Raw genomic sequence first — 16120 nt, forward strand, 5'->3', positions numbered from 1 at the left:
GACTGTTAATGATGGATGTACTTTAAGGAGGATAGTCCCTATAGGATGAGCTTGGTATATAAAGGATGAGACTCGTGAATTAGGACAGGTTCTAGAGTCTCTTCAACCTCTTCTCTTCCTCATCAAGAAAGAGCTAAGGATTGCTGCCGCCCACTCTTGTAGAAGACTTTTCCGTAATAACAAGAACACCGACGACAAGTAAGAAGCATTAGCCTTTGTGATGGATTCAGGTCAGTCATTCATGTGCTATTGTTTCGATTTGTATTGAGCTTTAGATATTGAAATCAGTCATATCCTGTTATTGATACATCCTTTTAGTTCTTTTATGATGTATTGCAAATCTAACAAGCCCACCTTATGGAGACTAAATTCAACCGTGTTAACTTTTGGCAAGACAATTCTCTGATTATTAAGATCCAAAGGTTACAAGCATCTAAGGAGCACTCGACTACAAGCATCCAAATTCCACCGTATCACACATATTTTCTCTCAATTATCAAAGACAAAATATTGATGAAACGGAGACAGATACACATCTCTTTCAATCATACTCTGTAACATTGATTCAACACAAGAATATAGTATACACTTGTCTGATTCTGAATATAAATCGAACACCTTAAGCAAAAGAGTATTCAAACATCATTTTTTTTGTTTAATCATCTCAATAATCTTGAGAATAGAAATCTATAATCTCCTTTAGATTGAGCTGCAAAAAGGAGACAGAGGAGGAGGAGGAGGATTCATGGTAGACCAACCACAGCAAGTGCTCGAAGAGGATAGCGTCGAGGTCCACCAAGACGGCACCTTTCCGCCTCTGGATACGATCTCCGGCAGCCTCCATCAAGATCCTGAAGTGGTCCCGCTCGAGGACGAGGCGGTCGACGAAGAACACGCGCCGCTCCTTCCCCACCACCACGCGCACGGGCGGCTCAGCGGGGCTTGCGTCGGCGGGAGGGAGGGGCTGGTATCCGAGGCGAGAGAGGGAATTGGGACGGCGGAGAAAGGCGCAGCATACGCCGCAGGCGGCGTGGGTCGGCGACTGCATCGGATCGGGGCGCGGTGGCGGAGAAAACACGAAGAAAGGGCGATCTTTTGTACGCGGTCTGAGGCAACGGTCGAATTTTATTTTAAGACAGACGTTGGAGATTGGCAAGACGTGGCGGGGTCCATTAATTTGGTGTGAAATTTTTTAAAACAAGAATCTAAAAAGATATTATACGGTGGTTAGGTTATATTTAAAGATCGAATCTCATATGCGATGCATTGTGGACATTTTCTTTTAATATAGTATTTTTTTTATTTATTGTATCGCCTATAGAAAATTTTTATGAATCAAAATGGTCACCGTCAAGATTAATTGATTTCATGAGTTGAATATATACAATGTATTGATATTTTATACATCCTTATTTTGTACATTCCTAAGTGATTCTTAGAGGTCCAGAAATCCGGGCTAGTCCGGACGCCTCTATTCACTTTTAAAAATTAGAACGCACAAGTGTATATATATATATATAAAATTGCTCTCCTACCGACTTGTTCTTGTGGATTCGTGCACACCCAAGACACCTTCAATGCATTGGAGCAGACTCGTTCTTGCAGATTCGTGCACACCCAAGGCGCCTTCAATGCATTGGAGGCGTCTTGGGTTTTTCTTTTTTTAAATATCGTTGAGGTGCTTGGATCAAATATAGGTGTCTCAATTTTTTATTTATTTATTTATTTTTTTAGGGTATATTTAGGGTTCAAGATTTTAGAATTTAGAAGTTGAGTTATAATGAGTTTAAGTTAATAAGAATTTCTCTCTAGGGTTCAAGCTCCCTTCTTGGTTTATAGTATTCAAGATTAACAATTTTAGATGCTCATGGGGGTTATATTATATGAATTTGGGGTTTAAGATTTTTGAATTTAAGAGTTGAGTTATAATAGATTTAAGCTAATAAAATTTTTCCTCTAGGATTCAGACTTTTCTCTTGCGTTATAGTATTTAAGATTAAAACTTATAGATACACATGGGTATAGTATTCCTTTTTAAAGAAATTTTAATTATATACACAATGCCTGCACACGATTCCGCAGCAGAGCAATTCTCTCTCTCTATATAAAAGAATGATACTCTGTACCGGAGTGGCGGTGGACAACATCCAACATGGATGATCTGACATGACCAAAACTCTTTTTTTTTTTTTTTTTATTTCCCTCTTTTATTTGCATGCGCAATGTTGGTCTCTTTCCTGCATGCAAATAACTATTTTCTCTCTCTTGTATACAAGATGATGCTGATTTGTATAAACTGGTACTAGCGTTTGTGCTGACTCGTACTAATTTCAAACCGACATTGATGTTTATTTTTAAAGACTAGCACCATATTAATATTGGTCTTTAAAGACTAACACTATGTTGGTGTTGGCTGGTGCTAATTTCAAACCAGTACTGGTACTAGTCTTTAAAGATTAACACCAACGCTAGTTTGAAACCAGTATAAGCCAACACCAATATGGTGTTGGTCTTTAAAGATCAGTACCAACGCTGATGCTGGTCATTAAATGTAAATCTGCTACATTAACGATCTCCCTAGTGTCGATCCTACGAATATGGAGGGAGATACATGACTGATGCTGGTCTTTAAAACCAGCACCAGCTCTATTTTAAAACCAGCACTAGCCGACATTAACATAGTATTGCTTTTTAAAGATCAATACCAACATTAATTGATGCTGGTATGTATATATCAGCACCACTTTACATATAGAAAAGAGTTGCTTGTATGTAAAATAGAAAAGCGTTGCATGTAGATGAGAAAGGGAAATTAAAAAAAAAGTTTTGACTTCGTTAGATTATCCATATTAGATGTCGCCCATCGTCACTCAGGATAAATTGTGCCGGGTATATATATAATACAATAAATTTCTCTCAAAATATATCTTTGATTTCATGATTCCTCCATTTTCTCCTCATCTCGTCTAAAGAGCATTTTATAAACAAAGATTGATTTGTGAGATTCTAGGAGTTGGTTCAAGACTTCAAGTATAGGCTGATTAACGTGCTTTCATGAACTGATTAATTTAAAGTATATATAGGAGCTGTTTTAAGTAGTTTAAACATTTTCAGCGTTGAGTAATTAAGGTCACAATACATAAAGCTGCTTTACTTGATCTTACTTTCCTTAACCAATATGTTTACAAGAATCAAGAATGCAAAAAATGAAGAAACATTTTTTAATCAAATAAAAAAAAAAGAGAAAAGAAACGGAGGCAGTAGTTGGCAACACAGGGCTCATGGATTCATAAATTGCAGCTCCTACTCCTCACATCCTAGCTATTCTTATGCGCCTACACATCAACACGTGTCAGCGGACGCCGACGATGACTATAGTGATCGCGAGAGAGACCATACATTCACTCACATCCATCGATTCTTATATAGTTGGAAGTGATGACGTCATCCAGGTGAGCTGTCATCTTAGTTGGGCCGGATAGCAGAGGTGATAACATCAGGGTTGTACGCCTGCCCTAGTCCGGAAGTCTACCTCCATCATTGTTAGGAACGATCGAATCTAGTTCGGAAGGGTCTGAGTTGATGGAGATGGTCATGGACGGGGATGTTCCGTAGTGTGTGATCTATTACTTGCAAATTGATTGACTTGGACGGGCCGACAAACGGAGCGGGTTTCTCCGGGTATATCACTATAATTGTCTAGGGTTACCGCTGTTTTTAGTTTTAATAAGATGATGATCCTCGTGGCCTCGTATGAATTGTTAATCTGATGGATTTGATATTTTATTGTACAACTTGAAGTGATGCTTCAACATGGTACACCCTATCATTCGCGGTTTTATATCAAAACCAGAGATTATTTTGCATTTCCACTATGAAAGTTATCACAAATGTCAATCATTGGGCCCTGAAGACACTGCCGTCCTCAGAGCACGGAGTGCTACGGGACACCAGAATGTGTGTTCTTGAATGATTTGACCCACCAGCTCTGACACCATGCAACAGTGGGCTGCTGTGTCTAGTGAGCTGTAAGCACAAGCTAGCCCTCGGTTCCAATTCTTGTTGACTTAATTATCTTGCCAAAAACTAGCATTTAAATTGTTTGTCTTGGAAGTGTTTTCCTCTCCCTCGACACAGTAATAAATTAGCTGAAGTTTAATGGATGGTGTCGACAATGAGTAACATGCCTTCTCTTGTGTGAATAGGAGGATTTTCAAGCAGGACAAATGAGGTACGCTGGCCTTCCAGACACCTTGTTTTCTTCCATATACAAGCCGTCCTATGCTTTCAAGACTTCATCAAAAACACCTGATAACATGATTAAGATACAAGCATCATAGATATATTTCTCTCATGTCTGATTCTCATTGTTACAGACTTAATCCTCAGCAATAGCATATTTATAGAGATTTTGATTCTAGACTTCTGAATTGTCCACCTTGAGCACTTCCTGATTTATCAAACCAGTCATCCTAAATTTAGTGTTCTTTGGTTCAACATATTTATAATGTTAAATCAGTTGACAGTCTGAACTATAAGCTGAGCCTTACTCTGAGGGTTCGCTGGTTGTTGTCGATAAGCGACGAACTATGTTGTTCTTTATATATGTTTTTGGTGTGTTTTCTTGCAAAACAGCCTCGGACGATTATAATTGACAAAAAATACACAATTTTATTAAAATTACATCGGCTTTTCCTACTTCATAATACACAAACCAGATTGAAATATTTAACAACATTTTATCTTTACTTGGATGCTGCTTTCCATTCCTAGCTAGCTCAGCATGATGTATCAATGGAAGCCGAGGTGTTATGACCTTGACCAAAAGGGTACCAAATAATGATCGCCCATGCAGCACAGTAAGTTACAGTAACTTCCATCCTCTAGAATATTTTCAACATTCTTGTAATATTGTTCGATCTCAGAGGTGTTCCGACTCATATTGCTGAAAAAACCTTCGGTTTCTTTATTGAGATTGATGACTTGTGGTGTTGTTTCCCTGCCTTTGAGAGCCAAGATCTGTCCATTTCCTCACAATTGAGTTATTCATGTCCTTGTAATTATTTTTGAAAATTCTCAATTTACCTCAGATTGGAGCTTCTTGTTGTGCTGTTTCAGGGCCTCGTTCCGGGATTTGAATGCATCAAATTGGGTCTTGAGCAGCTCATAATCCATCTCCAGCTGCTTGGTCTTCCACTTGGCCCTCCTGTTCTGGAACCAAATGGCTATCTGCCTTGGATGCAGCCCCAATGCGGCGGCCAACTGTAGTTTCCTATCTGACTCCAGTTTATTTCCTTGCAGCTCGAAGCTCCTCTCCAGTGCCCTCACTTGTTCTGTGTTCAGCCTCCTCCTCTTCTCCCCTGATTGCATGCCATCATCAGAGAACTCATCCTCAGCCTTTGCAATGTTGTGTATGTCATCGCTTGCGTTACCGATCCCGGCACAGTAAGGACATGGATCTTTTCTCCTACACGGGATAGAGAAGTGGAGCCGTGGCTGCAGCAAGATTAATTGCTAGTAATTGAGTTAGAATTTGAAGGAGAAAGTAAGGCTCACCTGTGAGGTCTTGCAGGTTGTGGAATGGAGGCATGCCTGGTGCTGGGAGTTGCCGGTGTTCATCTTCATGGGGCAGTTGGAATTGTAGCAGATAGTTTGGGGAGAAAAAGGAGGCCATACCATTGATGCAGGACATGGACTTACAGGAGAACGATCTGAGGATGGCAATCAGATCACCTACTAAATGTTCTCACTAGCAGAGGAGAAAGGAGGAGGAGAGAGACAAATGTCTGTGGAATTATATCCTCCAAAAGTTGAAAAAAAAAGAGATTTCCTAAGTGGAATTCAGTAGCCAACAAGGGCCTAACTATTAGAAAACGAAACAGATTATCATTATTTTTCTTTTTTCTTTTTTTAAATCTAAACTATACATGGCATGCTCTAACTATCTGTCTATGCCTTTCAAGATGGTAAAAATATACTTTTCAGCATGGAATAGCCAATATGAAAGAAAAACCTGATAAGTGTCTGCATAAATTCAAGGAAGCAACTTAAGCCAATATGAAGTTTACAATCATCGGTATAGGAAAATTTAAGAACGTAAAATGACAACTAGGGAAAAAGAACGTGTTAACAAGGGGTTTTTGAGTTCCAAAAAAGAACCAGGAAAAGGTTGGAGAGTAAAGCTGATAAAAGTTGAGCTTCCTGATATTGAGTACACCCTAACATAAATAAATGTCAAAGTCACGAACTAGTTGCTGCAGCAGGATCATAGCAACTTCTTTTTCTCAAAAAATTTCTTTAGATGCCATAACTGCAAGCCGGCTACTGAAAGACAGACAGCAAGTGAAAGGAAACTTAGCCAAGCCATCCTAGAGTTGGTAGATCTGTTCATTTCTTGCATTTGCTCCTCTCTGGAAGATCAAGACAAACAATTGAAATTGCAGGCAAATAATTTTATGAATTGCAATTCTTAGCATGGCGAAACTACTAAAATCAGTTCTCCAGATTTTGTACCTCCTAGTTGGTATATAGACTTGGTTATCAAAAAGACAGTAACTCATCTAATAGGTTAGATTACCCTAGATGCTAGACACACAAAAAAAAGACACTCAATAGGCTAGATGCTAGAAGAAAAATAAAATACTCTCCCGACACTTCACCACACGGAAGGGCAAATGCTAGTTCCAATGAGCTTAATATCGAATCTGTACCTTTCACGAAGATAAAACATTTCATCATGGATGGACTTCACAGTATCTTCCAACTTCTTCAACTCCAGTTCCATGCCCTAAAAACGACCACAAGAAAGAGATGCATTAAGTCCAAGTATCTACCTTTTGTCAACTACATAAAAATACAAAAACAAAAATCTCAAACTGAAACAGAATTTTTTGATGCATTTTTTTTTTTTGATTTTTGCACCGCAACTGTCGTTGGTCAGAAGCTGACATGGTATATCATCTTTTGCGTACCTAAAACCCCTAAGGAGCAACAAAGGGTAGCTGAAACGTATAGGTGCTATGGAGAAGGCAGCAAACATAGATGTGAGGATGCTAGGATGGGGCAAGATGAACAAATTGCTGGATGGATATTTCCAAGTTTTAGCAACGATTCATTAGAGGTTATTAACTGATGCCATCCTACTTTCACCATTCATCACGACTCTTTTGATCATCTTGGCTGACTCAATATTCACATAAAGCAATTTAAGGCAATGGATCATCTAAATTACAGAATAGACGAACTGTTTGATTTGCATTGGAGTTACACCAGTGTAGTCACCTCTTTGCTGCCTATAGGTTCAACACCAACAATCCTGGTTGGTACTCTCAGTCCCACCATAAGGGGGCTAGAGGAGGTTGTTACCCTTGTTAGATACCCTACAAACCTAAAAAAGGTTGACTGATCTGGATGACACCTCCATTTGCTGGTTGTCTAACTTGAGTTCAACTCCATGACATCCCAATCCATTAACACCCGAGTGAGGTCTCAGGGCTAATATGATAGAATGGGAAAACCATACAATTCCCCATGATTGAGCTGTCAAACCCAACTCTGACAGTTCAGTAGAACTGAGATTCGAAGAAGAAACACTGTCAGTGATCACGGCGACATCCATGGTGGAGGCCACCACACTAACACAATTTAGATTCCGTTGTAAAATGCCCCATATTGGATTTTGCTCTCCCACCACAGGCTACCTGCTCTGACGAAGCAGGCCCTAACACAATCTTCTGGTTTCTAACAATGTAGGTGAGAATTTCCTGTTCAACCATGAAACAACATCGAGGGTGTCAAATGTTCTCTCCTTATTACAAAGTCAGCTATTCCTCAAGCCTTTTCAAGGTGTCCCTAGAATGGGTTTGAAATACCATTCCCTAAAGACCAAATAAAGATTAATAGACACTGTATCAACATCATTTTGGGAAACCCCATTCAGCAATGCCCATGGCCAAGTAATTAACATCCGTAGAGGTAGTTTCATCACTAGAAGCAAAGGATCTTCATTATGTGAGGCACAACATTAATCTTCTCTCATACCCAAATGATAGTGGCACAACAATTATTTAAAGAACCATGAAGCATAAGGAACAAAGAGACTTCAGACAATCCTCTCATACAAGTTTGTCTTCAAACATAGAGAGGCAGAATAAAGGGGTGTTCTTTTATTTCTGCTACTCTTGATACCATTCAAATCAAATACTTTTGCACATAGCGAAATACAAAAAATGTATCCTTGTTGCTTGTTGTTGGCTTAGACAACGGTCCCTTGGATGTGGAATGCATTTGGAGGGGTTGGAGGATAGCAACTTTGGACCTTCTCCCTGTTTTCCTAATGTACATATACTTTTGTCATGTTGCAGCTTTAGTTAAATTCTTGGAATGTCAGGAGTGTTAGTAGACCAGCCAAGCGTCATATACCAATGGGCTTGGCCTGGCTTAATTCTTTTGCAAGAGATTAAGCTTATGATGCAAAGGTATTCACTCAAGGGATTCTGCACTCTCTTTGAATGAGTTCTTTCAGAAATCTATTGAAAGATCAAGTGGACAGGCAATTGATTATACTATGGGTAGATGGAACACCCTAGAAACACAATCATGGTTTATTCTCCCTCTCTCAGCGGTTCTCTTAGATATTCAGTTGTCATGGTAGTTTATTATTATCAATGTTTATGGTACTCATAAGGGCATCCACAATGGGGGATATTTGGAGAGGATATCTCTCCAAATATCCCCAAATCTCAAATATCCTCCATTGGAAGGAGAGATGATGAGATATTAGAAATCACCAGGCAAAACCATTTTCTCAGTGATTTCAATTTTTTTTTCAAAGTATACAAAAGCGTGTGGGTGGCCCTGCAGCAGGCCCACTAGTGCTGGAATGTGGGCCACGGTTAATTGGAGAGGATATTTTTTGTTATTTTTTTTTTAAATTCAAACGTTTGACAATGATTAGTTTGATTGAGAATGTTGCCAATGTTCAATTTTTGAAACGTTGGACAACATATATACATCATTTTTTCATCTATCTTTCACCAAAAAAACCACGGCATACCAAAATGTCTCAAGATCCAAATCAAACTACAACAGAAAATATTCCCGAAGACACAACAAGTCATACAACATCAGATCCCGATGAAGAGTTATTCATGATGGTAGTGCACAAACAACTTAAAGTGATTGAATTCATGCTAGATTATTATGGGAGTACACAAATAAGAAGGTCAATTAATAGAGAACGTGTAACTAGATACACTCAACTTGTCAATGATTATTTTTCTGCTTAGCGACTGTATACCAATAACATGTTCCGACGGCGATTTCGAAAGAGAAAAGAGTTGTTTTTGCACATAGTCACTAAAAAAAAAAGACAGCCCGGTACACTAAGCCCTCGCCATGCAGGATCTCGGGGAAGGATTCATTATATGCAGCCTTACCATACTTTTTGTAAGAGGTTGTTTCTAGGATTCAAATTTGTGACCTTTTGGTCACAAAGAAACAACTTTACCTTTTGGTCCATTGAGTTGTTTTTTTGTGCATAGTCACTGATTTGGAAAAATTATCCTAGTGGATATTTTAAATTGAGGGAAGATGCAGCAAGGAGAAAAGTTATGTCGTCATTTCAGAAATGCACAACGGCTATCCACCAACTGGCTTATGGTGGTTCCATCGATCAATTGGATGAGTACCTACATATGGATGAAACAATTGCCCTCGAATGCTTGTCCAACTTTTGCTAATGTGTGATGCAAATATATGGAGGTGAGTACTTAAGAAAACTCAATGCAACTAACATTGCTCGTTTCCTTGAAATGCATGAACAAAGGCACGGTTTCCCGGGAATGTTAGTAAGTCTTGATTGTATCCATTAGGCTTGGAAAAATTATCCAGTCGCGTGGAGGGTACAGTACACATGAGGCGATCATGTCTACCCAACAATTGTGCCTGAGACATCTGTTGATTTGTGGATATGACATGACTTTTTTTGGAGTTGTTGGGCCTCGCAATGACATCAATGTGCTTAATGAATCGCCTACTTTTACTGACGTCTTGAGAGGAAATGTACCAGAGGTTAATTTTATTGTGAACGACACACAATATACAAAAGAGTATTACCTAATAGATGGTATATATCTGGAATAAGCCACTTTAATCAAGAGCTTTTCCTACCCCGGATCCGAAAAGAATGAAATTTAAGAAAAGACAAGAGACGGCAAGAAAAGATGTCAAGTGGCAATTTTGGGTGCTCTAAGCTCGTTGGACAATTATAAGAGGTCCAGGGCGACATGAGTTTGTGGATAAATGCAACGAAATCATGTATACACATTATTTTACACAACATGATTGTGGAAGACAAAGGTCATGCAATATCAATTTGGGATCACGAAGAATAAGATACTATCATATCGAATCAAGGCTCAACCATTGAATTTACTGAATACATTCGACCAAATTCCAAGTTATGTGATATTTAGGTGCATCATTAGTTTCGACACGATTTGGTTGAACACATTTGGTAAACATGTCACCGTGATGAGTGAATGACTAATTTATCATCTATGAAATATTTAGTTATTTCAATTTGTATGTTGTATTATTTTTTAAAATTTATGTCTTATATTGTACTATTTCTGTTTAAATAAAATATTATTATTAAATTAATTCTATTTAATAAGTATCAAAATATGTAAATAAATATTAAGTAAAAAATATTTATGAAAATTTAGACGAAATATATTAAATTGAAAATTCGATAAATATAATTAATTTTATTTAAATATAAAAATAGATGTAAATTAATAAAATGATAGTGGGACTAATAAATATTTGATTGGTGAGATATTTGATTATGAAATTTAAGATATTTGAGAGTGAATATTTGATAGATGGGGCTTATAAATATTTGAGGACTAGGATTTTGATTGTGGAAGTTGATATTTGAGGAGTGAGATATTTGATTGATGATGTGGATGTGGAGTCCACACATATTTGGAGGAAATTTTTAAGCTCATTGTGACTGCTCCACACAATTGGGAGGGTAATTCCATGGTTTTTGTCAGGATTTAACCCTTACTCAATTCAACTCGGCTATGTCCTGGGGCAACCTGAACAATAATAGTAGTTTGAATAGTTGGAAAGCATGAATAGATTTTATGCTTTATTTATTGTTTGTCAATGCAACCAAGGTCCTTTTGCCTTTTTTTCTTCACTTTCTTTTTTTTCCACAAATATGTCCCTAAGATTGTATTTTCGATGGAATCACCCCCCTCTAATCTAAATCATTGCTTTGAAGAATCAAAACTAGAATATCTAAGATAAAACTAAATGCACATAGAAATTCAGGTATAGGAAAGGATATGGTTACTTCAATCTGCCCCTTCTTGGCAACGTTGGTCCAGTCCTTGGCGGCGACGCCAGTCCGCCACTCAAACTCCACTGTCAACGTAGCAGCCGGTTGGTGGTAGGGCGCCCACACGCACGCCAAGTAGTCGCCTTCCTCGTTCGCGCTAAAGGCAAAGGTGCCTGATTCCACGCGATCTTCGTAGTGAATGCTATTACCGTAGGGCGAAGTAACCTAACAAAACAACGAAGCAAACATTCCAACGACCAAGGGTCCACATAAAAATCCAATAAACACAATATCTTAATCAGGGTGGAAATGATCGATACCTTAACGGTGATTTTGTGAGAATCGGGGAGCTGGGCGGCGTCAGACGGGATGACGACGGAGTACTTCCCGACGGCCATGGCGTGGAGCTTGATGTCCTCGGTTACGCACTTGGTGTGCCCTGATTCGAGCTCGAACCGCAGGGCGCCGGCGGGCGAGAGGAAGAGCGACGCCATGGCGAGGGAAGCGAGGAGCGCGGCGACGCATCTCCTTCCCCGTGTCGCTCGCTCTTTCATGTCGCGTTCTCCTTCACCTTGTCCTCGAATCAGAACTCGAAGACGATCGAAACGGTCGTCGTGGAGATCGGCAGAGTCCGGCTGAAGGAGAGGAGGAAGAAATTAATCGAGCGGTCAACATTTATTGTTGAGAAACGGTTCGCTTCGAACTCGAATCGGATTTTGATCGTGCGGTTGAGTTCAGGTTGAACCGGATAGAAACCGGTATTTAGTTAGGTCGATTAGGGTTTGTGCGGCCCTCACCACTTCGCTCTTCCCCTGCCCCAACCTCGTCCCTCCTCTCGCTCTCGCGCTCGCGGCCAGCCGACGATCGCTGCCGTGCCCTACCGTCGAAGCCGCCACCACCGGAAGGCCTCCGGTATCACCTCACCCTTCCACCCCTCTGTTCTCACTCGCGTCCAAAATTGTTGTATTATTAGACTACAAAATTCGGACATGATCTTGAGGTTTGCTATTATTGTTCTCTCTACCGATTTGATGCAGTAGAAGGGAGAAAGATGACGTACATGCGCGGTGACCTCCTCACCAAGATGAGGAAGCTGGTGAAGGGCCTCGCCTGTCCCACGCCGAAGTGGCTCAAAGCAATGGAATTGTACGACGCTCGTTTCCATTTTTTTTTCACTTTCTTATCATGTACTTCGTTCAGTATATCGTTGATCGAGATTTGGATCATAGAAAATTGATTGATCGAATTGGCTTTGTGCAGGGCACCTCCAGTGACATTTCCTCGGGCAGAACCGAAGATCGAAACTATCAAACTGCCGGAGGATAAGTATGTAAGGAGATTCTTCAAGAAACATCCGGATTCACTTTACCATGATGCTGTCAGGTACACTGAGCTCCAACAGTTGTTTTAAGGTCCATAGACTTTTCCTGGTTCAATTTTGATTTGTTATGCTCTCTGGTAAACTGTTTTAGGTCATTCGACAATAGTTGGTGATATGCCTCTATTTTCATGTTTTGATCGGATTTGTTTTGTTTGAAGTTATAAGCTCATCCTACATTTTTTGTACTGCCATTGTAATACCATAAGATTGACATCGTTCACTAACAATTTATCAGTTGCTAGTAGATTTTTTTTCATGGATTTTTGACTAATACTTAAATTGGATCTCTAAAAGCTCAACACCTACGTGGTCTTTTCGTCAATTTTTAATAAATAGTGACTAGTTAAGTTTTTGGCATGAGGTTCCTTGTCTCGTGATTTAATTTTCTCTATTTCATTTACATTATTATAGTATCTATGTTGAGTTGTTTACTTGTTATTTGACTGAATAACTCTCTGTACTTAGCAATAGAAGTTTGGGGGTGTCTATAAATCCCGTAAGTAGTTATTTTTTGTTGTTTGAACTTTAAGCTGAAACGTCAATCAACATGTTTGTACTGGCACTGGTAGCACTGAAATTTGGTTCATTTTATTCTTGTAGGCTTGTAGCCATTTTCTAAGTTTCACTTTGTGTAATCTTGTTATAGATTCATGACAATTTAATTTAAACTTAGACTTCAAAAATTCATCAGATATTAGAGCACCCATCAGTTTCCCTATCACTATATCTAAAATTTAGGGTAAATAAATCACTTTTTTAAATTTAGACAATCACTTTTCACTACACACTACATCAACTACCCTAAACTTTCTATTATCTTCAATTTTTTATTATTTTCTTCTCTTTCTTCTATTTTTTATTATTATATTTATGGAATGAGTGACATGAGAGAGATTGAAAAGAATACGTGGAAGGTGAGAGATTGAAAAGAAATATTATTTTATTTTCAGGGTAGAGGTTTCATTCCCTAAATTTAGAGAATCACTATTTATCAAATCTAAATTTAGGGAATAGATAGGGTAACTGATGCAAAGGTTTGTTAGCTACCCTATCCAAAATTTAGGATAAAATCTTTGGATAGGGTAGTTGATGTGGATGCTCTTATCATAATTTTTACTCAGTGCTACATGTGAAGTTGAAACTTTGATTAAGTAAATTGATGAAAGGTTTGCTGTAATGCTTTTCGCTTATATTGACAGGATAAGTGATTTTGATCCTCCTCCAGCACGAATTTTCGCTTGGCGGGTTTTGGAACTGATGGAACAAGGTGTTACTGAAGACATAGCCATGGCTGTTGCTGATGTACGTTTCCAACCTTCTAAAATCTTCTTATCTGTGATTTTGTCTACCACATAAGCAGAAGATTTGGAATACTATATAACACGTCTCATTCTAAATCGTGCATCGACTCTTTTGAATTTTCTGCCTGATTACAATTGAACATACAATTTGAGATATGAGAGCTAACTACAGAATAGTCTGACTTATTTTTATGTTTCTTTTCTGTTAGATGGAATATCGAAATCAGAAGAAAGCGAGAAAGAAGGCATACTCTGAGCTGAAGCAAATTTGCCGTCTGCAAGGGAAGAAACCACCCCCAAACCCCTACCCAAGTGCAATCAAAGAGATACAAGCAGAGGAGAAGAAATTTGTCAGAGATCGTTTCTTTAACCCCAAGGTACTTGAAATTGTGAAACAGATGAAAGCGGATAAAGCCGCTGAGTTCCAAGAGAGACAATCAGAAGTTGGTGGTGATAGGAGTTACGGTGGCCAGCAGCAGCGTGGTGGATGGAACGGTGGTGGCCAGCAGCCGCGTGGTGGATGGAACGGTGGTGGCCAGCCTGGTGGCTGGGGTGGTGGACGGAGCGGTGGCCAGCCTGGTGGCTGGGGTGGTGGATGGAACACTGGTGGTAGACAGTAGTGAGTAGGATCCATGGATCATTCATTTCATCGATTTCGCGTCACTTTTCTTCTTAATGGCGACAAAACAGGCTTGTAAGTTATAAGCTTATCTTTGCTTTTGAGAAATGCGAAACGTAATAATGGGGTATTCTGGAACTCTAGTACTCCATACTGTTTCATTGTTTTTATGATTCAAATTTCTGTACATACCAATGTTTCACGCCCTTACCTTTCATAAATTAAATTTACTCGCGGTCAGCTAACTCATTTATCCTTTTTCATATAACGGAGTTATTTATCCTTTTTCATATAACTTAAAAACGGATTGTGAGGGGGCCTCACATCTTGTTTCATATAATCTAAACGGATGTGTAATTATTTTGACTACACTATATTAAATTTACTTGAGGAATTAGTAAAATGAATTTGCATCAGGCTCAAATTAGGGTAACACAAGTTTCAAAAGTTTCCAAATGTTTTTTGTTTGATTCGGTATTTGTATTTATTTATAGAAGAAAAAGGATGCATTTTTGCATTCTTCGATAATAAAAAATTTATCCAGAACACACCTTATACAATTTCAGAAGTCAACCTATAATTTCAGAAGGCAACCTTTGAAATATTAATTTTTAGCCGTGACTCTATGTTATTCAGGTTAAAACATTTGAAATTGTTTTAAATGGGTTGCTATTTGATTTCATATAGAAATTCACAATCCTGATAATAGCCGTGAACATTTAAAATTATTTATCTTAAACATATAACCTAAGAAGGAAATCTAAACTTAAAAAAAATTATTAGCTTAAAATCACTATAATTCAATCTCTAAATTTTAAAATTTTAAATCCTAAATATATATAATATACCCCATGAACATCTAAAGATTTTAATCTTGAATACTATAATCCAAGAGAGAAGCTTGAACCCTAGAGAGTAAATTTTATTAACTCAAATCCGTTATAACCTAATTCCTAAATTCTAAAATTTTGAACCCAAATATATATAATATATCCTCTCTCTATATATCTATATATATATATAATTTTATTTTAGAGGTATATTATTTAGGGTTCAAGATTTTCGGATTTAGGAGTTGTGTTATAATAGATTTGAGCTAATAATATTTTCCCTTTAAGGTTCAAACTTCTCTCTTGGATTATAGTGTTCAAGATTAAAAATTTTAGATGTTCACGAGATATATTATATGTATTTAGGGTTTGAGATTTTAGGATTTAGGGGTTGTGTTATAATGGTTTAAGCTAATAAGATTTTCCTCTAAGGTTCAAGCTTCCCTCTTGGATTATAGTATTCAAGATAAAAAAAAAAATTAGATGCTCACGGGTATCTTTAAAAAAATGTTAATTTTTTTTTTTAAAAAAAATATAATCCAGGCGCCTAGATCATTGTAGCACAGATGGGCGCACGAAATATGGTCCGTAGCAGATCGCCTCTCTATATTCAGGAACCTGGATTCATTTTTTTTTAAA

At 38.2% G+C, this 16120-nt stretch overlaps 4 protein-coding genes across 5 annotated transcripts; 1 reads left to right on the plus strand and 3 right to left on the minus strand.

Annotated features, from left to right (window-relative positions):
• Window positions 1-535: 535 nt before the first annotated feature.
• Window positions 536-1086, minus strand: LOC122035039 (auxin-responsive protein SAUR77-like). The gene has a single exon (XM_042594402.1). It carries the CDS (start codon window positions 1046-1048, stop codon window positions 665-667), a length of 384 nt encoding a protein of 127 aa, XP_042450336.1. The 5' UTR covers window positions 1049-1086; the 3' UTR covers window positions 536-664.
• A 3538-nt stretch (window positions 1087-4624) lies between these two features.
• On the minus strand, window positions 4625-5679 carry LOC122034056 (homeobox-leucine zipper protein HOX21-like). The gene is made up of 3 exons (XM_042593193.1): window positions 5557-5679; window positions 5086-5496; window positions 4625-5019 (listed from the first exon to the last, which is right to left on the minus strand). The coding sequence occupies exons 1-3, from the start codon at window positions 5677-5679 to the stop codon at window positions 4810-4812; spliced, it is 744 nt and encodes a 247-aa protein (XP_042449127.1). The 3' UTR covers window positions 4625-4809.
• A 346-nt stretch (window positions 5680-6025) lies between these two features.
• On the minus strand, window positions 6026-11990 carry LOC122033700 (transmembrane emp24 domain-containing protein p24delta9-like). Its single transcript, XM_042592827.1, has 4 exons — window positions 11671-11990; window positions 11366-11575; window positions 6711-6787; window positions 6026-6410 (listed from the first exon to the last, which is right to left on the minus strand). The coding sequence occupies exons 1-4, from the start codon at window positions 11902-11904 to the stop codon at window positions 6266-6268; spliced, it is 666 nt and encodes a 221-aa protein (XP_042448761.1). The 5' UTR covers window positions 11905-11990; the 3' UTR covers window positions 6026-6265.
• A 111-nt stretch (window positions 11991-12101) lies between these two features.
• On the plus strand, window positions 12102-14838 carry LOC122033699 (keratin, type II cytoskeletal 1-like). Of its 2 annotated transcripts, none has more exons than XM_042592825.1 (5): window positions 12102-12262; window positions 12388-12496; window positions 12611-12733; window positions 13931-14033; window positions 14242-14838. In XM_042592825.1, exons 2-5 carry the CDS (start codon window positions 12402-12404, stop codon window positions 14650-14652), a joined length of 732 nt encoding a protein of 243 aa, XP_042448759.1. In that variant the 5' UTR covers window positions 12102-12262; window positions 12388-12401; the 3' UTR covers window positions 14653-14838. The 2 variants fall into 2 exon arrangements, with proteins under 2 accessions (XP_042448759.1, XP_042448760.1); XM_042592826.1 differs by having other exon boundaries at window positions 12112-12262; window positions 12391-12496.
• Window positions 14839-16120: the final 1282 nt, after the last annotated feature.

The sequence above is a fragment of the Zingiber officinale genome, chromosome 11B, assembly GCF_018446385.1.
Source record: "Zingiber officinale cultivar Zhangliang chromosome 11B, Zo_v1.1, whole genome shotgun sequence".
Classification (NCBI taxonomy): Eukaryota; Viridiplantae; Streptophyta; class Magnoliopsida; order Zingiberales; family Zingiberaceae; genus Zingiber; species Zingiber officinale.

Excerpts from the sequence above, each read along its gene's own strand:
- LOC122035039 (XM_042594402.1), bottom strand. The coding sequence starts at position 1,048 with ATGCAGTCGCCGACCCACGCCGCCTGCGGCGTATGCTGCGCCTTTCTC.
- LOC122034056 (XM_042593193.1), bottom strand. The coding sequence starts at position 5,679 with ATGGTATGGCCTCCTTTTTCTCCCCAAACTATCTGCTACAATTCCAAC. Across the intron at positions 5,497-5,556 it reads CAACCTGCAAGACCTCACAG|CCACGGCTCCACTTCTCTAT; the intron begins GTGAGCCTTACT and ends ATCTTGCTGCAG. Across the intron at positions 5,020-5,085 it reads ACAAGAAGCTCCAATCTGAG|ATCTTGGCTCTCAAAGGCAG; the intron begins GTAAATTGAGAA and ends GGAAATGGACAG.
- LOC122033700 (XM_042592827.1), bottom strand. The coding sequence starts at position 11,904 with ATGAAAGAGCGAGCGACACGGGGAAGGAGATGCGTCGCCGCGCTCCTC. Across the intron at positions 11,576-11,670 it reads CTCACAAAATCACCGTTAAG|GTTACTTCGCCCTACGGTAA; the intron begins GTATCGATCATT and ends TTGTTTTGTTAG. Across the intron at positions 6,788-11,365 it reads CCAAGAAGGGGCAGATTGAA|GGCATGGAACTGGAGTTGAA; the intron begins GTAACCATATCC and ends GGTCGTTTTTAG.
- LOC122033699 (XM_042592825.1), top strand. The coding sequence starts at position 12,402 with ATGACGTACATGCGCGGTGACCTCCTCACCAAGATGAGGAAGCTGGTG. Across the intron at positions 12,497-12,610 it reads TGGCTCAAAGCAATGGAATT|GGCACCTCCAGTGACATTTC; the intron begins GTACGACGCTCG and ends GGCTTTGTGCAG. Across the intron at positions 12,734-13,930 it reads CTTTACCATGATGCTGTCAG|GATAAGTGATTTTGATCCTC; the intron begins GTACACTGAGCT and ends TTATATTGACAG.